The sequence below is a fragment of the Labrus bergylta genome, chromosome 2, assembly GCF_963930695.1.
Source record: "Labrus bergylta chromosome 2, fLabBer1.1, whole genome shotgun sequence".
Lineage (NCBI taxonomy): Eukaryota > Metazoa > Chordata > Actinopteri > Labriformes > Labridae > Labrus > Labrus bergylta.
Genome location: NC_089196.1, coordinates 11,240,098 through 11,266,313, shown reverse-complemented (window position 1 = coordinate 11,266,313; position 26,216 = coordinate 11,240,098). Strand labels below are relative to the sequence as shown.

Below are 26,216 nucleotides of genomic sequence, written 5' to 3'. Positions count from 1 at the left end.
TCTATTTTTACTATAAGCTCTTAATTATGGAATAATGTTAGTCCATAGTTATGAACCACCAGTAGTAGGCTATGCTTATATTAGACTGACAACAAGAATAACTGGATAGGCCTATTTAAAAAAAAAAAAACCATTTCGTTGGCTCTTTCGTTCCAGTCACATTAGTTTGGTTAATCTGTTTCTGAAGGAGTAATGATATCGCCAAAGATAGCCTAGTGAAATTCTGTTATCAGTGTCTGAATTACAAGAGAAGACCTCTTTTTTCATTATTACTGTGGAGACACTGCGCCATCTAAGGGATGAGGTAATTAATGCACCAAAGGCTCCAAAAGGCTATGATGAAAGTCACCCATTTGCTCCACAACAGGACAGATGTATGTGTTACCCCTACAGAAGAGTAATCGATTTAATGCAATATCATCATAAACTTACTCTACTACTCGAGATATAATTAAGCATTACGAACTAAAGCACAGTTTATTAGCTACAGTATGTTTGCCACACCTACACACGGGAAAACAGTGCAGGAGAAGGAAAGAGATGATTCCCTCCTACTTCCGTATTGGTGCCCCAAATAAAGATAGGCTACTTTAATTTGGTACACATTCCGTTTGACAGTCAGCATAACACGTCTTTAGACCGGCTCTTATTACCAATAACAATATGCGTACAGGACGCAGAGGCTTCAGAAAAGTTGTTTTTACAAGCAGCATGTACGCATGCGCAGCACTAATTGACTGCTGCGGTCGACAACAATTCTTTGGGCTACCTTGGACATTACCATTATTTGTGTTTTTTTTTTTTTTTTAGATTGATGCCAGATTTTAAGACAAGACATCATCAAATACTTGAAGGAATTCGCTGGATTTCCGGCGGTACCGTGCTGGTTTTGGGCTCGGCTGTGTTACGCTGTGTGTGAAACATCTTGACATTGTTTCGTCTTCGGAGAATCACGTGACTGTCTTCCTCTCTGTGGTCACCTGATCGGTAGTGTTGTTGCTGATGTGAAAAGATGGCTGCGCACCTTTCGTACGGCAGAGTTAATTTAAACATTTTGAGAGAAGCAGCACGGAAAGAGCTTCGGGAGTTTTTGGACAAGTGTGCGGGAAGCAAGGTAACATAAACATTGACACAAAGACAGTGGGCGCATGCGTGGTTCTGACTGTTCAGCTAGCTCTCCTTCTTAAAGGCTGTCATGGATGTGTTTTGGCTGAAATGTAATTTTAAGTCTCAGGATAGGGGTTTAGTTATATTATGTGGCTACAGGACTGGTTTTAATGGTGGCCACCTATCAATGTAATGCCTAATAGCGCAGTCAGAGGCAGCACTGACTCCTTCCACATGCAGATAACTATTTTCTTTCTTTCAGGCCATAGTTTGGGATGAATATCTGACGGGACCTTTTGGACTGATAGCACAGTACTCTCTACTGAAGGTAAGTGCTTTCTGTGCACAAGTTTTGAGTGAGAATATAACTTAATTTATAGGCACAGTAAACCCTACATGCTGGTATCAAAATAACTTCAGCTTTTTGTAATGTAGAACTCCAATATGTGTTTATTGCTGTTGTTTGTAGGAACATGAAGTGGAAAAGATGTTCACCCTCAAGAGTGGCAGGCTGCCCTCTGCTGACGTCAAAAACATCATCTTCTTTGTTCGTCCCAGGCTGGAGCTCATGGACATCATCGCTGAGAATGTTTTCAGGTCTGCATATGTCTGATTTTTTTTTTTTTTTGTTGCCCCATGTTTTCTCATTTGTCTGTCTTTTATTTTGCACAGCTGTCCACAACTGTTTAACATTTGTCTTCCGATTGTGCACCTTTTAGTGAGGACAAAATGCACTCGGCGAGAGACTTCCACATCTTGTTTGTGCCTCGGCGGAGCATGCTGTGTGAACAGAGGCTGAAGGAGCAGGGAGTGTTAGCCTCTTTCATTAACATTGACGAGTATATCTTGGACCTGATTCCCTATGATGGCGACCTGCTCTCCATGGAGTATGAAAGTGCTTTTAGGGTGGGTTTAATGTGTACACTTCCCACATCGATGGTCTTCCTGAATTCCCCCCCCCCCCCGTGGTATTTCTGGTTCCACAGAAGTATCACTGTGTTATTATGAAATAAAGCTTAGATTTTATATCAAGAGCGATTTAACCACATTTTGTCCAAGTGTTTAAGAGAAAATCATTTGAATTTCACACTTCATGACGGTGATTTATGATGTCCTATTATACCTTTGTCTTTTACAGGAGTGCTATTTAGAAAATGACCAAACAAGCCTTTACCACACAGCCAAAGGCCTCATGACTCTACAGGCACTGTATGGAACCATCCCACAGATCTATGGGAAAGGAGAATGTGCTCGCGTGAGTTTAGTGACATTTTTTTAAAACCAAAACCTCATCATCTGTTATGGAAAAATGTTTTTTTTTGTACTTTTTGCACAGGGGCAGTGTTTCAGTAGCACTCAGGTGTGTGAATGTGATTTTAAAAAGAAACTATTTGCTTTTCTTAGCATGTTGCCAACATGATGCTGAGGATGAAGAGGGAGTTTGCCGGCATTCAGAATCAGATCCTCCCTGTGTTTGATACTCTTCTCCTCCTGGACCGTAATGTCGACTTGCTCACCCCCCTGGCAACACAGCTCACCTACGAGGGTCTTATTGACGAGATCTATGGAATCACTAACGGTCCGAACCTTTAAATCCTTTCTCTTCACGTTTGAATGTTATAATAATGTAATTGCCCTGTTTATTGCATGTATTTGTATGATTTTTATATTCCCTTCTTTTGCCCCTCCATACTCACAGGTTATGTCAAGTTGCCTCCTGAGAAGTTTGCACAGAAGAAACAGGGTGAGGGGAGTAAAGATTTGCCAACAGAGCCCAAAAAGCTACAGCTTAACTCAGCAGAGGAACTGTATGCAGAAATTCGGGACAAAAATTTCAACGCTGTAGGGGCAGCACTTAGCAAGAAGGCCAAAATAATTTCTGCTGCGTTTGAGGTTGGTTTTGCCTTTTCTACTATAGCTCATTTTCCTGCTTTATAATGTTGTGTCTAGAATGTAGGTGTAGTGTGTTGTACCTCCATGGAGCCATATTACACCACTTCAAGACATGCAGACATCCAAGGGGATCTGATATGATTGTTATCTCTCTGGCATTTTACCACAAAGGTCAAAAATGGAAATCCATGTAGATAGGGAATTAGTGACAATCACCTTGAGATGAGCTCATTGTTCCAGCAGATTGCTAAACAATTAAAAACACATTACAATTCTTGTATCAGATCATGAAACACATTGATTGTAACTACACACTACAGAGGTTATGATTGAAAGTTGTGCAGAGGTGTTCCTATACTGGAAAGCAGTGACCTGAGCAGGGAGCTTTTTTTTATCCAATGTGAAAAAAAAGAACTCTTCCATTAGATTAGTTTAATGGAACAGTATTGATTTTGTTTGTCTGAAAATATTTTGTTTTTCTTAGATCTACCCTGAACTGAAGTAGTTGTTTGTATATTGTTTCTATGTTTGATTGCATTTAAAAATCATAAGAAACAACTTTGCATTACACCTGTCTCTGCTCCATATTAATTTTCTATCATGGTGGAGCCTGCTTTAACGTGATTTTTCTTGTTTTTCAGGAGCGCCATAATGCCAAAACGGTGGGAGAAATAAAGCAGTTTGTATCTCAGCTGCCTCACATGCAGGCAGCAAGAAGCTCGCTGGCTAACCACACATCTATAGCAGAGCTGATCAAGGACATCACCAGTGCGTATCACCAAAACTCTTCCCCCCCCCCCCCAAACTACACTACATTTAAGAACTTTACATACCATATTTTTTCATTGCAAATTTTCCAAAAGTGATCATATGAAGCTCTAGAATCCCAAATGTTTTTTAAATTTTTTTTATCTTGAAGTGTATCTGTGTCTTGTGTCGTGTGTCTTGTTTCAGCATCTGAGGCCTTTTTTGATAACCTAACAGTGGAGCAGGAGTTCATGACAGGAGTTGACACTGACAAGGTATTCATTAATCTAACTATTGTACAAAGATCCTCACATGAATGTCCAAATAGATTCATATATATAATACGAGGGTTACATATAATTTGACTAAATACTACAAATAAAAGGGAATGTCTCATTGCATTTTTTTCTTCAAATTTGCATCTGGTACAGACTTTAATGAGATTCTTTTAAAACATACAAAGTATTGTTGTATACGCTCTTGTATATGGTTGGACCTTTGTTCTGATGAACTGTACTTTTTACCACCAGGTTAACACGTATATAGAAGATTGCATTGCCCAGAAAGATCCGCTGATCAAGATTCTGCGTCTGGTGTGTATGCAGTCAGTCTGTAACAATGGCCTCAAGCAGAAAGTGTTTGACTACTACAAGAGGGAGATTCTTCAAGTAAAGTCCTTTTTTTTAATCAAGGCATACTCAGTTTGATTAATAGATATATTATGAAATTTGTAGGTGACTGTTTGTAAAAACTCCTTCCTTTTCTTTTTTTTGTCAAGACTTATGGCTATGAACACATGCTAACGTTGAACAACCTGGAGAAGGGGGGTCTCTTGAAGCCACAGAGCAGCTCAAGGAACAACTACCCCACTATCAGAAAAACCCTTAAACTGTGGATGGAGGACGCCAATGAACAGGTATGTATGTAGGGCTTGGCCATGAATAGAGTTTCAATTTCAATTATGATTTTGGCTTCCCGTAATCATGATAACAAGATATTTGAGATGATCAATTATTGTGCTGAATGCCGAGTTGTGCTCGTTTTGTCCAAAGGTTTTGTTATGTGTTGTAAATGTTTTATGTTATATTTTGGCAGCAAATGTACATCACCAATTACTCAAAAACATAGTTAAAGGGATACTTCACCCATTTGCGTTAAGCTTTGTATCATTAGAAACCTGGAAGTATTTTTGAATGGTCGTGCATCTCTCCCTCATTTTCCCCTGAGATGGGAAATCTTTGTATTTCTGAGTCTGAAAAGGAGCTTCCAGTGATGCAAAATGACGATTTTTGCGTCACTGGAAGCTGTTGCGGTTAGCGGGGTGAAACTACAATGCTTGTTCCTCATATTTTCGACCACTGAAGCTACAGACCAATCACAGATCAGTGGGTGGGAACTCACGCCCAGAATCAAAATTTAACTTCCGTCATATTGCTTGGAAGCTATGGTAACAGGCTCTATGGAGAAAGCTGATAATGGCAAAAAAATATAGATATAGCGGCGAGACGGCTGCTGCCGACAGGCCGGTCTTGTCTTTTGGCTGCTGCGGCCGCTGCCCACCGGGGACGCTGCCGGGGACGCTCGCCGGGACACAAGACCGGCCTGTTGGCAGCAGCCGTCTCTCGGCTATATTGCTATATTGCTGGCCGCCCAGGCCGGCTCCAGCTGGGGCGGACTGGTAGTGTCGGTGCTCTCACTGTTGGCCTGCGGACACAGACATAGAGTCTGTTTTCTGCCAGGAATTTCCAAGATACCAATTCCTTCTGGAAGAAATCTCTGAATCAGTTGATGAAACGGTCTTATGTGTTGAAGTAAATATGTCTGTAAATGTTGTTAATTCTATATTTCTACTGCTATATTGTATATTTTGGAGAAACTGTATCAATCGAATTTCCCTCTGGGATTAATAAAGTATTTCTGATTCTGAACTAGAGGACCTTAGTGGGAGTTGCCTGCGGTGCTGTGCATTCTGGGATTTGGTGTCTTTCATCCACGAGCCAAAAAAACACTTTCTGCCTTTTCACTACCAAGAAGGCACCAACTTCAAAATTTAATTCACATTTCTACTACATATATGACCCAATGTCAATACAGATTCATGTTTCAACGGGTGAAGTATCTCTTTAATGTTTTGTTGTGAATGCATTATTATTACCGGTGTATATATAATAATAATTATTATTAATATATATGTAATATATTTTCTAACCTGTGTACTTACTATGTTCAGCGTTAGTTACTAAGTTTGATAAATGCAACTGATGCAGATGTTGTAAAATCAAAGAGTAATCATGTTTGATAATTATAATTAGATTTGGATTCAGATTTAAATCCTAATTATTATGATCTCTATTAATCCAAATTAATGGTGATTATGATTTTTGCCATAATCAAGCAGCCTGACTGAGACTCATGAAAAGAAGAAAGACATTGGTCTTTTTGGAGCAGTCCTTGATCTCTTTTACTTTTTGATTCCTGCAGAACCCAAACGACATCTCCTATGTGTACAGTGGCTACGCACCACTGAGCATTAGACTGACCCAGGTCTTGGCCAGACCAGGTTGGCGCAGCATTGAAGAGGTGCTGAAGATGCTCCCTGGCCCGCACTTTGAGGAGAGACAACAGCTACCAGCTGGGCTTCATAAGAAACGTAAGTACCATTACAAGCTGCTGTTTGTCCTGCTGCATACTAAAACAAAACCTGAGTAAACGACCACCTGTCTGCTGTATGGAGATAAGACACAGGCTTTGTTTCTGTTATTTCAAATGTGAACAGACGCAGATTGATGACACAAAGCTGACAATAGCACAGACGCACTTAGTGTTTGTGTCCGTGTAAAAGAAAAAAAGTCAATAAAAACACACGGCCCGTGAACAGTGCTTTCTTTCAGTTGTCCTTCATCTTTTAGTTTTGGCAATAATAGGTGTTGCACAGATCTTTTTAATTAGTTTAATTATACATTCAATTTAAAATGTGCTAATTAAAACTGAGTCTGGGCATGAGACAGTTGACTTGTTTCTACATGCCTGCCTTGTATTAAATTATAAAGCTGATAATAGAGGACTGATCTAGAGGGAGGATGAAAGCTAAAGTAGTGTTTTCACATGTTCAAAAAAGTGGCCTCAGAATAAGGTAACTAGAAGACATCCAGCTGTCTTTTCAAGGGATGGATGGCAGAAATGTGATTGATTTACCATGTCAGAGTGAAATAAAGAAAACTCTAGAAATGTCTCCCCCTTTAGTTTGCATTTAATTTACTTTAGATTGCACGTCCTTTTACCTTCACACAGGCCAGCAGGGGGAGAATCGCACAACCCTGGTGTTCTTCCTGGGAGGGGTGTCGTATGCAGAAATCGCAGCTCTTCGCTTCCTCTCTCAAATGGAAGACAGCGGAATGGAGTACATTATAGCCACCACAAAACTCCTAAACGGCACAACTTGGATCAAATCCCTCATGGACCGACCTGAATCCCAGACCCCCTGAGTCTCGTGCATGCACACCTGGACACATCAAACACGCCATCCATCTGAAAACCTCAGCTGCTGTTTTTATGTTTGTGTCAGTGCACTGCAGGTGTTACACTGATGTTTGAACCTGTTCAAAAAAAACATCATGCTCTTTAAGGTGACCAGTGGAGCTTTCTTGTAAACCAACTTAGTAATGTTTACAGTCTGTGTTACAGACCAAATTGTAATCTGTATTTCCTTGTGGCATTACAAACATGTCAAAAGCTTCTCTTTCTTTACAACATTAGCAATGTTTATCAACCTATGAATTTTCAATCTTGCAGGCCTTTCTCTTTCTTTTCTTGCTTCCCTTTGCTGGTGCTTTCATATGCTTAATATACACTATTCAATAACAGCAGGTTGGTGTACTTTACCTTAGTCACACAATGGTACTGTTTTTCTGACATCATGCTCATGGTAGGAAACTCGGAACGAATGAAGAGTAAAAGGATGTTGTACTGCTTTGTTCCGTATTGCACTTCCTTATACACATACATTCAGACAAATAGTTGTCACTTCATTCACCTCTGGATTGATCAACAAAGAGATAATATTAGTGACAATCTTTGGGCCATATTTTAAACATACTTTATAAGCCATTAGTTATCATGACAAAACTGCTATCATTAGCATTGAGAAACCCTCCAGCTAACAGTATTTCCTTTTTGTATTTGTATTCCTTTTTATTTCATGTATTACTATAAAACAGTTATGTATGCTCGGAAGTGGCTCAATGCTTATGTTAGCTGTTTCATAATAGTATGGGGTTATAAATTGTTTTACCTTTAAATATTGACTAATGTCCCTCCATATTTATCTATACACTGTCTTTTAAGTTGCTCATCAATTGACACTTAAGATTCCCCGCACTAATATGATTCCTAACTTGGAACATCAGTATGTCATTTTCATTTGTTAATAAAGTTTCCTGTAATGAGCGTGACTTCAGAGAAAAATAGTTGCCTTAAGAATATGGTGATTAGAGTATCACGTAGCCTGCGGCCTTATATTATTCACGTGCATGATACAGACAAAACGTTGCTCCATAGCACTTCTAGTGGTCACAGACTCTCCAGGGCACCTTTAATTTGTTTCCAGTCTGACATTTGCTACCCAGGTAATATAACACAAAGTTATTTGAGCTTCATGCGTTTGGCTCCGGGCTACACGTGCATCACTGAGGTCATGAATCTGCTGTGGGGTTGTTGTACATATGTATTTATGATTCAAATCTCTGGAAAGTTTGTGGTTTGTCACGTAAGACATGATTAAATATGATTGAAGGTTTTGTTGGCAATTTGTTTGGCTTCACTGACGTAAAAAAATAAAGTCCAAACTAATGTCAAAGGAAGTAGTCTTGTATTACTTGGTCACATGGGAAGCCTCTTTGCCTATTCTTTAGAAGATAATTTTAAGAGAGGCAAGCTGATTGTTGACATGATGAGCAGAAACAAGCAGAGATGGGAGTGTATCCGTCATCAGTGATCCAGCTCTCTGAAGGAGCAATTAGCACAGTAACAGGCCCCCTGATCAGCCGGTAATGGCCCTGTGCTGTCTGGAGAGCTTTGCCCACAGCAGCCCGTGATTTGACAGCACATGACACTGATTGAATTAGGAGGCCATTTGCTTCATGTTCCGGTAGAGGATAACAGTGCTGCAGGAGGGTGTTTGATCTCTGTTTCAGTCAATATCTTCTCCGTGCCCTACACTATGAACACAGGGAGACCTGCTGACAGCACTCGGATATTTTGGGGAACTAACTTGGGTAAATCTATGTCAATGTCCTCCTTCAAGTTGATAGGCTAGAAGACATTGGAAATGCTTGATTCTATATACTAGCAAAGACTTATCTCTGGTGGTTTTGCATACAATCTAACACTTCAGTTTGTCTGTTGGAGGAGCAGGTGCACTGCAGACTTAAACTCCCATTAGATCAACCTCAGGGGATTCAGATCCCTGTGATCAGTTATTGCTCTTGGCTCCTCCTCTGCCAGGAGGGCTTGAAAGGCTCAAAGCAGCACACATCAACTTGGATTTCCGGGCTGAGCGTAGGAGTCCACTCTCTGACCTGTTACTGCCCTGCAAAAAACAACACCAAGGTATGATTTATTCATTTTTCCAGATAAATCTTGAAAATGTTTATGATTCATATATGATCAAATCTGGTCTGCTTTCATTTTGGTCTGTTAACCTATACCTGTACAACAAATGTACATGTGTAAATAATACAACTTACAAAACAAAAAACATTACTTTGACCAGCACAATTATCCTGACTCTATCATGGCTCTTATTTACGCATTTAGCTTCTCAGTCTGCGAATAACTTCGGCAAAGCACACACAAAAACGTATTCAGTGTGTGTCTGTTTAAATGTCATCAGTAAGGACAAATAATCAGAAGTGACTGTGGAAGATGTTCAACATTGTGACTATTTAAAAACAGATCAATAGGGGACCCATTTAGAGCAATAAACAGATCAATTATTTACAGTGTTTAAAAACTTCAGCTTTTACTGCAGCTCCTCTGTGGGGTCTTTGCCACTTTCAAAAGTGCAGCAAGTTGAATATGCAAGGAACAATTAGGTTTTTCTGACCTCAGTATTTATACTCTGTCTTTGCTGTTATGTGTATATTGTTATGGGTTGTGATTTTACAAGCTTTCAGAGAGTCCTCCTTGACATACATTGAAGTTTCCATTCTGTTGTATTCTTTTGTTATGTTTGACAAATGTGTGTGTTTGGCAGAATGGGTCGAGGTGAAAACATGGGACACCTAATTCAACCTGGTCACAGACAGAAGACGCAGCAGTTCCATCTGGATCTGGAAGTCGAGCCCTTGGTTATCCGCTTCCTCCGGACTTTCAAGGAAATCCTTAAATTTGTTCTCTTCAGCTACACTGTGCTGTTTGGTGCTTTGCTACTTGCCAGATGGACCACTTATTTCATGGTGGGGAAGTAAAAAGACTAACAGAGGAGCCTGTTCACATGCCTGGAGCTCATTAATGACAGAGATCAGGCAGATTTTCAGGGACTTGTGGTCTATGCACTTCCTATAACTCATTAATGTCTTCTACAAACATAAAAGCTGGAGTAACCTTGTTTGTTTCTGCTTTTAATTCAAACTCTGCCCTATAAATTATCACAGCTTCCAAGCAGTTTTATGTATCATTCTGTAGCAAACATATACAGCATATTTACAGCAAGTCTACAGGGAAACTCTACCAAACAGGCCAGATTGCATCAAATGTGTTTATTAACAGTGATTTTATTTGCAATCTAGAAACTGAGATGTTTGCATTGTTGCAAAAGGTTCACATTGAAGCTTTGGAACATATCTTTATGGTTTTGTAGCATACAAATACATTATTGTATTCTTGAATGATAATGCTTTCTAGGTAGCCTTTTTCCCCCTTGGTAAGCACATGTAAAGTTAGACAAGAATGTTGGTGTAAATAAGGCATTGCAGCTGTTTCTTTGTTTAATAATTTCAACTGAATGAAATTGTAAAACAAATCTGTTCTATATTAGGCAGACATAGTGAACAACAGCCCAGGGGTTACAAGTATAGTATTACTGTTTTGTTGTAATTTTAAAAGTGCTATGAACTATTGGACGGGTTATGTCTATAAATGTCGTTTTAAGGGCTTCATTATGGCGTTGTATAACGTGTTGCATAATGCATTATCCCAAATAAATCTGTGTTTGGTAAAATGACCAGAAATGGGGTCTCCCTGTGGAAAAGGGGTCATGAAAACAATCATGAGCAGCAGATAGTGATGGCTGAATTACATTTAGTAACTTTGAGTTTCATGGACCTCATATCGGGTAAGCTGAATCATTGCCATTGTACTTTGACGTTTGTATAAATAGATCCAGCTTTTCCAATTTTTAACAAGTCAAACAATTAAGTAAAAGGCCTAAAGAGATGAAATATAAACAGTTTATAAGGTGCCTAAACCAGGGCCGGGCCATTTCAGGGTGGCAACCTCCTAATACACACAAAAGAAAGGTGCCACATAGCTTTTTGTCTGTTGTGTTTAATGGGTGCTTTACGTAAGTGTAAATATTAATGGCAAAGCCTGAGTGATGTCAGCCATCTGTTACTGAAGGGGGCTTTGGCAGCCCATTGATGATGGTCGTCTTGCTGGAAATACTGTCTCACTTTCAGTCAACCCAATGACAGACTAAGATTGGGAGCTGAGGTGTCCCTGACAAACAGCTACGCCACGCCTGCCCGCCAATCACGTCACCTCATTGTAAATTAAGGTTATAATGTCTGTATTTGTATAGCTTTACTGTTTCTGTATTTATTTAAGTGTTATGATTCTGTTTTGATCCTAAAAGCCCGGCCAGGGACAGGGGTTGAAAATAAGCTACAGCTAGAATCCTGTATGCATGGCATGTACTTTGTATTTTACATATGAAGCGATGTTCATTGCATGTGTCCCTGTTAAATAAACAAATAAATAAAACATTACGCTTACCCTAAAAAATAAAATCAATAGCGGATGAGTTATCAGAAAATTCACCCTCTGAACAGTGTGTGCCGATAGAGACACGACCTAATCAGACCAATTCGTTTTTTTTTTTTAACTTGGCTGTAAACATGTACATTTCTGCTGAAAAAAAAAAAAAATTGAACGTGTGTGTGTGTTACTTCCGGTACTTCTGCAACCCGCCTCAAGCGGACACTCGAGGGACTGCAGGTTTTGCACTTCCGCATTGGCTTCATTTTTTTTTAACTCCGGAGGTTGCCACTTGGGTGATATGCTGTTAATATTATCAACACAAAAGTCACAAACATTATGATTGATATGTTGGTCATTTGAAATTACTGCAAAATATGTATTGTAAATGTAAAATATTAGTAAACATATTTTTCGTATTAAATACAGTTATCCTTATGACATGAAGAAATAACCGTCTGCGTTGGTTAGTTCAATTTATCCCCTATAACCATCCACACGGGCGGGGTTTAAGCTGCGACAAGATTTTCTTTAAAGTCATTATAATTTAAATTTAAAAAAAATATTCACACTTCAAATCAAATACTAATTGGGACTCCGGGTAAAGTAAAAAAAATAAATTAAAAAATTAAAAAAGTATTTTCCAGTTCAGGAGTGTTTCAGGTGTATAGTGTTTAATGAGCCCTCGTCGCTGTCTGTCAGATGCTCGCTGATGAACGCCGCCCGCGCTGCGCCATTTTGAAATCGTAATGCTGGGAGAGGCAGAGAGACGAGGGAAATCTCAAAGTAGAGTGCAAAGTCTGAAATTCACTATCGAGGTCTGCAAGTCTTCCTTTTATTTAGCCGAAGACGGGTTAATACCGCGAGTATCGATTGGACGTGGACTTGTACGGTTCCTTTTGAGTTAAGTAGAAAACAGTTGAGAGGTTTATTCTGCTCGGACAGACCCGACCGAGCCGACCCGGGTCAGCACTCCTCTGCCTGTAGGGCCCGAGCCCGCTACAGAGACTCTCTGCTTGAGTCTCTCACCATGGCAGGTAAAAAAAACGCAACAGAAAACAGTGTCAGTGTGTGCGAGGTTGAATATTTATCTACATTATCCTGCTGAGTTCACACGATGGGGCTCGTCTCACTGCTGTGTATCACTAGCACTAAGTTAGCCTGCAAGCTATGCTACTGTTTGCAGCTGACAGTGTGAAAGTGAACATTATGCATTACAAACATCCTTCAACTAGTGCACATGCATGATAATTTGCTGCGTTGTATTGCGTGATTAGTGTTCAGCTACAATCTGCCTTTTGCCTCCTGTGTGTAGTTCTGCTACGTTAGCATCAGGCTAACGCGTGTAAAGTTGTATCCTGTGGAGGTGTGGTGAAACCTGGGGATTGTTTCTCTTTGCAGGGGCCGGTGGTGGGAACAGTGATGTGCAGTGGTGCTTTTCCCAAGTCAAAGGAGCAATAGATGACGAAGTCGCTGAAGGTAAGTCCATGTGGTGGTCACTGAACAGTGGCTTTGGCATCCTGTGCATGTTTTTTTTTTTTTTTTTTAAGTTAGCTCTGATGCTAACTCTTATCAACACTTGTCTCTTGTGAGATATCCATTGATGTGCAGTTTTATGAGCAGCATACGAAGATCCTGTTCGCAAACCAAAGTGAAAACGTCATTGGTGTTAAAGTTGAGAAGTTTCCGACTAATAAAACAGGGGGAAGGATGACTACCATGCTACTCTTCCTTTTTTTTTTGCAAACCTTTTCCATCCTTCTGTGTATTGTCCAGTGTGTTTAATGTAATGTTTGCATGGTGGGAAGGTTTCAGGTTTTTGTTTGTTATCCATGCAGGACAAGACAAGAAGTCATTGAATTGATTTATAATGTTGAGCATCAGTTTGCAGGTTATTTTAAAAGCTAGTATGTTACATTTTAGTGTCGAGCTAAATCATAAAATGATCCCCTTATCGCTCTCTGTATCAAGACATGTAGATGGTCTTATATTTTAACTTTGTTTGTGAGGATAACCAATTTCACATTGGATTTATTTGACCTCTTTATTACTAAGTTTTAGTTCCCAATAAAGTCTTGGCTGACAAGCTTTGTCTGTGATTGGAAAGTTACTTTTCTGATGAAAGATAAACCATAAGGAGAAGTCTGACCCTTCCAATGTGGTTGATGATTTTAACATGGTACATGGGAAAATGTATCCGAGTAAGTGCAATATAAGCTCACAGGGTTGATGATTTTTACATTACAAAGTTTTAAGATAAGATAAGATCTTACTTTATTCATCCCAGCAGGGAAATTTAGGTGTTCCAGCAGCCAGCATACATTCAAACACACAACACAACACATATATACACACATATCCCACCCATACAAAAAACATGAGCCCACAATACAGGATAAAAAAAAAAGTGGTATGGATGGTCCATGTGCATAAGTAGCTGTTACTCATAGATAACAGTACAAAATACTAGCTCTGCCAGTGCATAGTATGATAGATAAATAAAGAATTATTATAAAAAAGCAGTCAAGTGTGCAAAATACAGTTTGATATATGCAGCTCAGGCTATGTTACCTCCATAATAATAGAAAGACTAGGGATTTAATGTAACCAGCTCTTTCCCATTGTCCACAATAAATTCAAAATTACCTTAAACAGGTATGTTTACAGTACATGCTGAACTTATTTGTGTGGAGAAGACTACACCGCTGTTTACAGTAAGCTCTAACTGAGAACCAGTATGAATGTGAGCCTCTCCTTGTGTCAATACATAGCAGTACATGGGCTGTAAACACCACACTACAATAGTGTTGTAGTTTTATTTGAGTCTCCTTCACTCTGTCTGCTTTTTCTTTGGATGAGACTTTGCTTGGAGTCAGGTCGTATCAGGCGCTTTGTGTGCTATGTTAAAGGAGGAACAACACCACAGTCTATATTAAGGATTGCTCTCGCTCAGAATAGTGCCAGCCTGTAAACAGGGATTGATTGTTCTTTTGTGGGATTTGATGAGAATGCTTGTCGATTTTAAAGTGCTGAATAGCTGCACATAGCAAGTGTTTAGTTGACTTAAAGTTCCATTGCACTAGCACATTGTCGTGTATTTAAACAGCACATGTGCGTCAATGCTTTGTTGTGTTTTCATGGTTGATGTGGTTTTCACTCATCATAGGAGCAAATGTTAGATCTTTTTAAACACTGCTGTAACAGTGTTGTGCCTCATTATCTGGAAGTGAAATGTTTAACCAGATACAAAATACAAAATAAAAGTATTTTCCCCTTGAACAAAAATGTAATTTATAAAGTAAGACACGTGATAACTGGGGAAAAAAGGTCTTTAAAAAAAAAAAAAAAAAAAGATTTGATATTAATCTAATAACTTTGTTGACAGCTGACATCATATCCACTGTTGAATTCAACCACTCTGGGGAGCTGCTTGCCACTGGGGACAAGGGGGGTCGTGTTGTCATCTTTCAGCAGGAACCAGAGGTAAGTTTTGATGTTTCATCTGACTGTAATAAATGCATAAGCGCCAGATCTCTTACAAAAATGTTTAACAACCAGATTTTCTACCCAAAGCTGTGAGGTAAGGGAGTGATTTAGATCAGTGATCAGTCAATTCATCTTATTATTATTTTTCTCTTTTGCCTGCCTATATTTGATAGGACAGCTGAAAAGTGACAGGAAATGTAGCAGGAAAGGGTTGGGTTGACATTCACCAAGTGGATGCTGATTAGGGGGTCGAACCAGCAACTAGTGCTTTGAGCAATATATCACATTACCTCTACTGACTGAGCTCAAAGAATGATGTCTAGTTATTATGCCTTTTATTGCTACTAACAATATAAGACATTTTGGTATTGAAAGAGTTATTTAGTGCTGCGTAAGATTCTGGTATCTTGATAGTTCAAATTTTTACTTCCTATGACACCATTGTTTTTCAAATTAGATTATAGAATGGTTGCCATGATGGTTGTACATTGAAAAGAAGAATTTCAGCTAAACAAATACTCCTGGCAATAACAAAATCTGCATCTGTTGAAAGTTGAGTTGAAATGTTTACTCTTGATCTCATATTTTCCCCTTAATAACACTAAAACTCGACTCTTATGTTTGTCATTGTTCAGAGTAAGAATCAGCCACAGTGTCGAGGAGAGTACAATGTTTACAGCACCTTCCAGAGCCACGAGCCGGAGTTCGACTACCTGAAAAGCCTCGAGATCGAGGAGAAGATCAACAAGATTCGATGGCTGCCTCAGCAGAACGCAGCACAGTTTCTTTTGTCTACCAATGGTTAGCAAACAAATTAATTCAGATTATACTCACTGTATGAGGGATACAAAACTCCTTTTCATCTGAGGCGTCATGTGGCGGCAGATGCTGTTGATTTATGAAGTTCTGTCAATCACTAAAGACCTTCCCACAATATCTGCTCTTTTTTCATCACCAGACAAAACCATAAAGCTGTGGAAAATTAGTGAGCGTGACAAGAGACCAGAGGGCTACAATTTGAAGGAAGAAGATGGAAGATACAGAGATTTCCACACGGTCAACACACTGCGGGTGTGTATACTTTACATCTGTCCCAGTAATGATGAAGATTTTATTACTTAATTAATTATTGTATTAACCAGGTTTGATTACGACTAATTGTGTTATACTCTCTTTAATGGAATTATAGGATAGTTATGTGTAATTTCTCCTCAACAGTTTTATAAAATCTTGAAGGACCTGTCTTTAAGGGTGCGGTCACACTGGCCATCCGTACCGTGCTGTACCCAAGCACGATTGCCCCCCCACAGTGCCATTCCCCCGCTGGCCGGCGCGGCCCGCGGTCACACTACACGGGACTATCCGTGCCTAAGCATGATTACCTCTTGTACATAACGTCGTAATACAACACATGCACGCTGTATGTTATTATGAAGCGTGCTCAGTTTACAAACAGGAGGACGAGAGAGCGAGGGAAAAAGAGACGCGCAGTCGACTCCGCGTCTGCACATCAGAGAAAAACACAGAACGTGACAGCTACTTTACTGACTTTACAGCTTATTTTAAGCCATTTTAATCAGACACAGCAATAAATAAATTAAAGATGTGCGGGCCGCGCGGACGCCCGCACATCGTAGAACAACACAGAGCGTGACAGCTACTTTGTGTCATTTTAGTCAGATACAGCCATGAAACTCCGGATTTCTCCATAATGAAAGCTGTCAGGGTTGTGTACCCGCGTGTTTGTGCTCGTGCATGAAGTGTACCATGCTGAAGCACACCTCTCCAAAGTGTGCCAAAGCCAAGGAAGTGTACCGTGCCTGAGTACGGCACGGAGCGGTCACACTGGTCAAACGAACTGGACTTCAGCGTTGAAGCGTGCTTGGGCACGGTACAGATTGCCAGTGTGACCGTGCTAAGGTGTTGTTTATTTTCTAGGGTTAGCAGATGTTTCATGCAGATGTTAAGCAGGCATGTTTTCCTTAAAGAAAGACACTTTTAACTATAACATTATTATAACACACTATACAAACCATAACTAATGCAGCAGTTAATGTAATAAGTTATACCTAAGTTGTACTCTTTTTTTAAAGTGCATCCTGATAGTTTCAGGAATAATACATCTTTATAATCATTGTTTGCTTGCACATAATTATTTTAACAGACTAATACTAAGCAATGAGGCATAACCTTTCTCTCTTAATTTAAAAGAAAGCTGTCTGATACTGTATAATTTAAAAGAAAAAAAGTTTTTACCCTGAAAATAAGATGATACTGAACCTCCCCCTCTTCTCCTCTCTTCAGGTTCCAGTATTCATGCCAATGGATTTGATGGTGGAAGCCAGCCCAAGAAGAGTCTTTTCGAATGCTCACACATACCATATCAACTCCATCTCAGTCAACAGCGACTGTGAGACCTACCTGTCTGCAGATGACCTGCGCGTTAACCTCTGGAACCTGGAGATCAATGACCGCAGCTTTAGTATCCTTTCATTTTGATCTATGATTTCTCATAGTCAACATCTTTCTCCTTCTTGATTATACATCATCATCTTTATTCCAAAATACCTTGAGTGTGGCAAAGCAAGAATGTAATCTTTACTGGGAATTACTTTTAGCCAGTACTGATATTTAATGTTGAAATGTGTATATGCAGTTGGTTTTCAGTTTATAATTAAGATAAAGTGTCAAACTGGCAGAAAGTTTTGACTGAACATAATTTTGTAAGGGTTTATTTTTTGGTGAGTTTGTTTTTTGCTCGAGGCAGCTCTGACTCGCTGTCAGATTATGATTCCCTGAATCCATCATGTTCAAATGCCAATCAAATTTGGCACATCCAGACAGCATTACTCAGTGCCTGCAGAATAATAAATTCAACCACTAGATGTTCCTAAAGCAAAGAGAATGTCTTCACATTGGGGCTGTAACATTTTCTAAGTTTAAAAAGTTAATTGAACAAATGCTACTTTGCAATTTATATTTATAGATACAGGTTGTGTCAATGTTGACAGACCTTTTTTAAACTGAATTAACCCCCTAAAATCAATATTTTCAGACCCAGAGATTTGTGAAACCCATCTGCCACTGGGAAAATGGAAGGTTACTTTTTTACTTGTTAGATGAATAGAAACTCTTCGATTTGTTTCTGGAGGTTTTTGAAAACATCTGTTTTTAGCCATTTGACCTTAACCTCACTTCTCAGATATTGTTGATATTAAGCCAGCCAACATGGAGGAGTTGACTGAGGTGATCACAGCAGCAGAGTTCCACCCAAACCAATGCAACACTTTTGTCTACAGTAGCAGTAAAGGCACCATCCGCCTGTGTGACATGAGGGCAGCTGCACTGTGTGACCAGCACTCCAAATGTAAGCTAATCAATGTTGTGTGCCTGAAATGGAGCTTTTGAGTTCAAGTTGAACCAGTTGACGGTGAATGTAGAACAGGTTATTTTTCCTGTAGAAAAATTAAGCGGGCTGCTTCGGTTGAAAGACAGTGCTATAATGTTTTACCAATTGCCCCAAAATCCCGAGTGAACTGCTGTAGTTGTGGCCAGTTTTTTCCATAGAGAGCATTGGCAATAGTGTATTTATCCATCAAAGTGCATGGTAACTATAATTGCACTCAAATCCAATACATTTCTATTTATCTTAGCTTTTCTATCAGCTGGGTGACAGCATCTGTCAAAAAATCTCCTGTAACTGAACCTACGGTTTCCTGAGAAAGCTTAATTGGTTAGCACCATACACCTGTGTGAGCAGGAGGTGAAAGGTTGTGTCAACATCACTAATCTTAACCATACGTTTGTAAGAATAGAGGAACATCTTTGCAGAAGGAAGTCCCTGGTTTGAGCCTCATTACAGCCAACGTCTCTGTTTGTTCAGAGGCAGCAGTGCTGACCTCTGACCCAAGTCTTATTAGCGAAATTTCAAACACCAGATCTTGTGTCCCAGAAAGTGGGTCATGAAGAATGACAGGCTTCATTCATGCAGTTGTACAGACAGCAAAAGTTTAAGCTCTTTAGAGTAATTCAAAGTGATTTGCCGCAGTAAGAGCTAAATGTGTTGAAGATGAATTAATGAATAAGAACAGAGGCTTCTCAAGCCTATAAAACTGGAAGAGAAAAAAAACAGACTTTGGCCTTTGTGTTACTGTATGAATGTTTGCAAGTGCCCTCGACACTCATAAAAACAAACTGATTATTAAGTACATTCCTCCATTGATCAAAACATCAAAACTAATTTTGTGTGTTAATGCTTTACTCTTACACAACTGTTTATAAAATTGGGCAAAAATTAAAAACCTGCATTCTTTGTATTAATTTCAGTGTTTGAAGAGCCAGAGGATCCAAACAATCGTTCATTCTTCTCTGAAATCATCTCATCGATCTCTGATGTGAAGTTCAGCCACAGTGGACGTTACCTGATGACCCGCGACTACCTGTCCGTCAAAATCTGGGATCTCAACATGGAAACCCGGCCAGTAGAGACATATCAGGTTTGTTACCTTTGCTGTATTTAAACCAAAGTTCACTGATTTTGCATCTGTTTATTTTGGGAGGATTGTAAGGGTGGTCATAGTTCTATGGCCACTCAACCAGAGGGCGCTGTTTTACACAGGTCACATTGAAATGTTATTTTCACTCCTGCACACGACTTGATTATAAATGCAACACCTCTCCATCTTTTTCCTTCAACAGGTGCATGAATATCTCAGGAGTAAGTTGTGTTCACTTTATGAGAATGACTGCATCTTTGACAAGTTCGAGTGCTGTTGGAACGGGAACGACAGGTGAGTTTGTATCAGGGTTTAAAAAATAAATAATGTTGTTTCTCTGGTAGATATCAGCATTGTTAAAGAAAAAATTCAATTTGATAAAGCCAAGCCTCATTTCGTGACATTGCCTTAGGAATACCCCACATTTCACATTTACATGATGCATGTAAGTGTTTTGGGCTGACTCTTGTTTGAAGCAGCTGAAACGAGCAAGCCTCATCAAACCTTATCAATTACTTTGGTTATCTGCTCAGAGCAGAAGGCTGCACATGGTGTGGTTCGGTGGTAGAGGGGAATTCCCTACAGGACAATATATCTATGTGTTTTTAACAAATGATCTCTTAAAATTATAATGTGGTTTACTAGCACTCACTTGTACTCTGTCTCCCTGCAGCGTTGTGATGACGGGATCCTACAACAACTTCTTCAGGATGTTTGACCGAGGCTATCGGCAGGACGTAACTCTAGAGGCGTCACGGGAGAACGGCAAGCCTCGATCGGTCCTGAAACCTCGCAAAGTAAGCACAGGTGGGAAGCGCAAAAAGGATGAGATCAGTGTAGACAGTCTGGACTTTAACAAGAAGATCCTGCACACTGCCTGGCATCCTCTGGACAACATCATTGCGGTCGCCACCACCAACAATCTGTACATATTTGAGGAGAAACTAAACTAGCTTTTGTTAAACGGCTCAGATCCCAGTTTCTGTCAGGCTCAATGCTCTTCTTCCTACATTCAAACAATATCTTTCCATCTGTGGCTAAATCCCAAGTTTTAAAATGATCTACACTTGGTGATTTTAGAGAGATTTAGTCCATCAACAACAAACAGTGGCATTAACACTGTTAGTCCAAGAAGGTTTCGCAAGCACAATTTCCATGTCTATTAAAAAAAAAAGCAGTCAGAGTTTGTAGTACTGAGACCAGAACTTTGGATTTATTATCTTTAATTTTTTCCAGCAGGAACTCTCCATTCAGCAGGCTAATGTTTTTGCTACTCCACTACATCCCAAACCAAAGGGAAAATGTTTCTTTCTTTATTCTTTTGTGCCATTCAGAAATGATATATTTGTATGCAATAGCTACCAATTGTTTCAAGTTTTAGTAGCTACCATGCTAGATTCGTTTGAATAGGAAATTCTGTCTACCTTTATTTGCTTTGTCACCAAGCTCCTTCTTATTGGCCTGAAACACAGCTAATGCAAGATATCAACACTCCATATTTGCCCCAAGTATTTGTGAAGTTGCCAAGTTCACTCACCACTACTTTCACATGTCACGGTATGTATGTGCAGTTAAAGGGACACTTCACCCGTTAAAACATGAATCTGTATTGAAATGGGGTCATATACAGGTGCAAATCAATAAATTAGAATATCCTGGAAAATTCTATTTATTTCAGTAATTCAATTTAAAAAGTGAAATGTATATGTGTTGTGGTTTAATTACACACAAAGTGAAATACTTCAAGCCTTTGTTTTAATCTTGATGATTGTGGTTTACAGCTCATGAAAACCCAAAAATCAGTATCTTAGAAAATTAGAATATTACCTAAGACCAGTAAAAAAAAAACCCAAAAAAAACAAAACAATTTAACACAGAAATGTCAGCCTTATGAAAATTATGTTCTTGTATATGCACTCAGTACTCTGTTACAGCCCCTTTTGAATTAATCACTGCATCAATGCGGCATGGCATGGAGTCGATCAGCCTGTGACACTACTCTCATCTTCCTCTTGACAATACCCCATACATTTTCTATGGGGTGCAGGTCGGGCGAGTTTGCTGGCCAATCAAGCACAGTAATCCCATGGTCATTAAACCAGGTATTGGTACTTTTGGCAGTGTGGGCAGGTGCCAAGTCAGGCTGGAAAATTAAATCTGTATCTCCATATAGCTTGTAAGCAGAAGGAAGCGTTTTCATCTGAAAAGAGAACGTCGGAACACTGAGCGACAGACCAGTTCTTTTTCTCCTTAGCCCAGGTAAGACGTTGGCTCTGGTTCAGGAGTGGCTTGACACGAGGAATGCAACAGTTGTAGCTCATGTCCTGGATACGTTTGTGCGTTGGTGGCTCTTGATGCACTGACTCCTGCCTCAGTCCACTCCTTGTGAAGCTCCCCCAAATTTTTTAATGGCCTTTGCTTGACAATCCTTTCAAGTTTGCAATTATCCCTGTTGCTTGAGTCTTACCCTCCTTGAGGAGGGCATCAATGACCGTCTTCTGCAAAACTGTCAAATCAGCAGTCTTCCCCATGATAGTGAATCCTACTGAACTGGACTGAGAGACCATTTAAAGGCTCAGGAAACCTTCACAGGTGTTTTGAGTTAATTAGCTGATTAGAGTGTGACACCTTGAGTCTACAATATTGAACTTTTCGCAATATACTACTTTTCTGAGATACTAAGTTTTGGGTTTTCATGAGCTGTAAGCCACAATCATCAAGATTAAAACAAATAAAGGCTTGAAATAGTTGACTTTGTCTGTAATTAATCCACAATATATATACATTTCACCTTTCACAATTACTGAAATAAATGAACTTGTCCATGATATTCTAATTTATTGAGATGCACCTGTATTTAGTAGAAATGTGAAATAAATTTTGAGGTTGGTGCCCTCTTGACTGAGAAAAGGCAGAAAGTGTATTTTTGGCTCATGTAGATGAAAGACAACAACTCCCAGAATGCATAGCACCGCAGGCCACTCCCACTGAAGCTAGGGTCCTCCATTTACAGACATTTACTACAACACATCAAGCCGTTTTCTCAACTGATTCCGAGATTTCTTCCAGAAGGAATTGGCATCAACAGACTCTATGTCTGTGTCCATAGGCAAACAGTGAGCGCACCAACACTACCAGTCGGCCCCAGCTCGAGCCGGCCTGTGCTCCTCGTTCTCACCGCCGCCTATTTGCTATATTGCGGCTTGTAGAGATAGCCACGTGCATCCGAATGGAGCACAAGACCTTCAAAATCCCCTTCATGCATATCAGTTTGAAGTTGAAACATACTTTTATCATACTTTAGTTCTTCTCAACTTTCTCCACAGAGCCTGTTAGCATAGCTACCAAGCAATATGGCAAACGTTGAGTTTCGATTCTGGTAGAGAGGTCCCACCCACTGATCTGTGATTGGTCTGTAGCTTCAGTGGGCGGGTTGAAAACGTGAGGAACTAGCGATGTAGTTTCTTCCCCTCTAACCAGAGCAGCTTCCGATGACGCAAAATGACGATTTTTGCGTCATTGGAGGCTCCTTTTCAGAAAGTAAATACAGATCTTTCTGTGGGCGGGATGTACGGCCATTCAAAAATACTACCAGGTTTCTAATGATACAAAGCTTAATGCAAATGGGTGAAGTATCCCTTTAAAGGACAACTCTGGTGTTTTATCATGTTGAAGCTTATTCTCCACAAATGGAGTAGAATTGCATTCCTGCTGACCCTAGTCTACAGCGTACTCATAATTATGAACCAACCACTGGTTTATTTTCTACACTTCAGTTGTCCTTTATCGTTCACTAATAGCAGCGCACACATTTTTCAGGTTTTTTTGGGGGGTGGGGGGAGTTGAATGTCGGCTCTTTCTGCCAAAGTTACCGATCTCATATTTAATTTGAATTAAAAGATCATTTTTAAAAGCTCAGGACAAAAGCTTTTCTATGTGGATGGGCATAATGGGGGGATGTAGCCTCATTCTCTCGTGTACTGAGGCTGCCAGCTTGTGTTGTTGTTAATAGATGGACTGCTCTAATCTCTGAATTTAGTTTAGTTTCCATTTTTTTTTAAATGTTTTGTACTGTTCCTGATAAAAGTAAAATAATCACTATAGATTTATTTTTGTATAATGAAGGCAGTAGGATTACAGTCTGATCACTGTAGTTTCTTAAGCTGTCTCAGATTGATTATAGATGGACGGTTGCCTGATCCGGTAACTTCTTTGACTTGGGGACATGTTCATTCTGGCAAGGTGTTTCTTTAAAAGCTCAAGACGTTTTGTGACATCAAGGAAGTGTTTTATTTCTCACTCTGGATGGAAGAAAAAAAAAAAAAGAAGTATTTTCAGGTGTCAGCACATCTGTAGTCATAAGCACTCTTAACTGTTTTCATGTTTTTGACTGTAACTTATGTTTTCTGTCTGACTTTTTTTGAACGCTTCAGAGTTTGATTCTGACTTGATTTGGATCTTTTATGTTCTGTTTATGTGCCATGGTTTTATGAATCTTTTTTTATTTTCTCGCTCGCTGTGAAACTCTTTTGGGTCTAAATGGGAGTCGTTTAGTCAACATGTTTTCTTCATTTAATAATTTTCAATCAACAGTTCTCTGAAGTTAGTAGAGTCAGTTGATTAGACAATGTCTTCTCTCCTGAGAATATGAACGGTTGTGGAACACTGCTGAATTTTGTGTGGAAGTTAAACATGGAAAAATTACATGGAAAATTTACTTCAAAGAAAGCTCTGCTTTTTCTGCTTCCTTCTTCTTCAGTCACATGCTGTCAATTATCTTCTGGAGTGCTTGATAAATCCACACATTTGATTGGCACAGATTTAGCCATTTAATCAGCTTATTGGTCCACTGGATCATATTTATATAAGGTGTTGTGCTACTCCTGTCTTTGAAAAAACTGATTTCTAATCAGTAGGATTCCACCAAAATGACCAGCTTCCACTATAAGGTGGTGTTAAGCTACTGTTGAGCGTCACTCTCTCAGGGCTCTGAATAATGTCCTCCTCTAATGAAACATGTCGTTAGTCTTTATTTTCTTGTTATTTTGCGATCATATGAGAACAGCCTTTATCATCTAATGCAGGATTGTGTTTGGTTATTTTCCTCATTTCATATTAACCTTTAGTGGCACTATCGTCCCATCTTGTAGTTAGGAATAATCCAAACTATTAGAATCTGTGGACATGGAGCGTTGTCTAGTGGAGAAATATATATATATATATATATATATATATATATTAAAAAAAATAAGTATTGGATCAGAAATGGCATTTTCTCTCTCTTTTGGGGGGTAATAACTCTCAAAACATCTAATTTTCTTCAGAGATGGTTATCACATACTGGAGGAGTTAAATGAATAACAGTCACTAACATTCATGATAAGAAAAACATCTGACCAATAATCTTTATCACCTCCCCTCACTTCTCGTTCAGGGCTGCTGTTTGAGGCTTTGGCAGCATTCAGAAGAACCCTAATGCCTTTTTATAGCATGAAGAAAAACTAAGATAATCAAATATGTTTCTTGAACTTTCTGCTCAGGGGAACTTACTGCTGCTCTGTGATCACTACCTTGTAACTTCCAAATAAAGCATCTTGTCAGGACTTTTAGAAGAACAACCTTATTTACAGTTAGACCCTTTTAGACATCAGGGAGATATAATGGTTTTTAAAACATGAATTTTGGGGTGATAGAAACTTACCCTACGCACATTCATCAACATATTTCTCATTCAAACTGTCTGAACTGGAATTACATGGTTTTTTTCCACTTAAAGCAGCATTATACACACACGACTAATGTATCACAGGAGTTAAAACAAAAATGCACTTTTTATTTTTGTGATCTTCATGAATTACTTTCTTTTTAAGGGGCTTTAAAATAAAGACTGTTGGGAGTTTTGGTGATCTGTTTGGTGAAAAAAAAAAGTATAAATGGTTCATTGTACAGATTTATTTGTTTTTGTTAAATGGAATTGAGTAAAAATTTAGATGAAAAGTAATAAAGAATTTCAAACCTAAATCCTTATTAAACTGCTTTGTACTTTTAGTGCTTTGAATACACAATTGCAGCAGATGGAGGTTAAACCTGAGTCTAGTTCTACTCAAGTTTTACCAGTCACTGTTACTTGCTTATGTTGCTTAAGTGCTTTGTTCATGGTGGATTAATGTTGGGATTCTTTAAATATTATAACCAAAAGTACGGCCGAGACCTGCTCTTTTTGTAAAGTGTATTAATTGGTGCTATACAAATAAAGTCTGGTGGAGTATGAGGAATCGTGCTGAAATAGTGTAATAACTGCATAAAGAGAAGATTTATAATGATAAGACTGATGCTGTTAATTAGAAAGACACTGCTTATGGATCTACTTATTTGGCATTTTGCAAATGACTTTTCCAACATTGTCTCAACTCTCCCACCACCTCAGCCTCTTGAGTTCAACACCAAGCAATGTGAACAGGTTAGTGACACCGGGAACTCATTTTCTCTTCTGCCTATGTTCATCCTCACTGC

At 39.2% G+C, this 26,216-nt stretch overlaps 2 protein-coding genes across 2 annotated transcripts; both read left to right on the top strand.

The window, feature by feature from the left end:
• The first annotated feature begins 956 nt into the window (after positions 1-956).
• vps33a (VPS33A core subunit of CORVET and HOPS complexes) lies at positions 957-8,602 on the top strand. The gene is made up of 13 exons (XM_020633066.3): positions 957-1,114; positions 1,370-1,435; positions 1,577-1,704; positions 1,827-2,013; positions 2,246-2,362; positions 2,512-2,686; positions 2,807-3,000; positions 3,642-3,768; positions 3,955-4,022; positions 4,278-4,415; positions 4,526-4,663; positions 6,229-6,397; positions 7,039-8,602. Exons 1-13 carry the CDS (start codon positions 1,013-1,015, stop codon positions 7,230-7,232), a joined length of 1,803 nt encoding a protein of 600 aa, XP_020488722.1. The 5' UTR covers positions 957-1,012; the 3' UTR covers positions 7,233-8,602.
• Positions 8,603-12,448: 3,846 nt separating this feature from the next.
• On the top strand, positions 12,449-25,724 carry ppp2r2aa (protein phosphatase 2, regulatory subunit B, alpha a). Its single transcript, XM_020633065.3, has 10 exons — positions 12,449-12,758; positions 13,123-13,200; positions 15,107-15,204; positions 15,843-16,008; positions 16,166-16,278; positions 17,512-17,689; positions 18,410-18,574; positions 19,534-19,703; positions 19,906-19,997; positions 20,377-25,724. The coding sequence occupies exons 1-10, from the start codon at positions 12,752-12,754 to the stop codon at positions 20,654-20,656; spliced, it is 1,347 nt and encodes a 448-aa protein (XP_020488721.1). The 5' UTR covers positions 12,449-12,751; the 3' UTR covers positions 20,657-25,724.
• Positions 25,725-26,216: the final 492 nt, after the last annotated feature.

Coding starts and splice junctions, on each gene's coding strand:
- ppp2r2aa (XM_020633065.3), top strand. Junction 16,009..16,165: donor GTTTCTTTTGTCTACCAATG/GTTAGCAAACAA, acceptor TTTCATCACCAG/ACAAAACCATAAAGCTGTGG. Junction 19,704..19,905: donor GGCCAGTAGAGACATATCAG/GTTTGTTACCTT, acceptor TTCCTTCAACAG/GTGCATGAATATCTCAGGAG.
- vps33a (XM_020633066.3), top strand. CDS start 1,013: ATGGCTGCGCACCTTTCGTACGGCAGAGTTAATTTAAACATTTTGAGA. Junction 1,115..1,369: donor ACAAGTGTGCGGGAAGCAAG/GTAACATAAACA, acceptor TCTTTCTTTCAG/GCCATAGTTTGGGATGAATA. Junction 2,363..2,511: donor GGAAAGGAGAATGTGCTCGC/GTGAGTTTAGTG, acceptor TGCTTTTCTTAG/CATGTTGCCAACATGATGCT.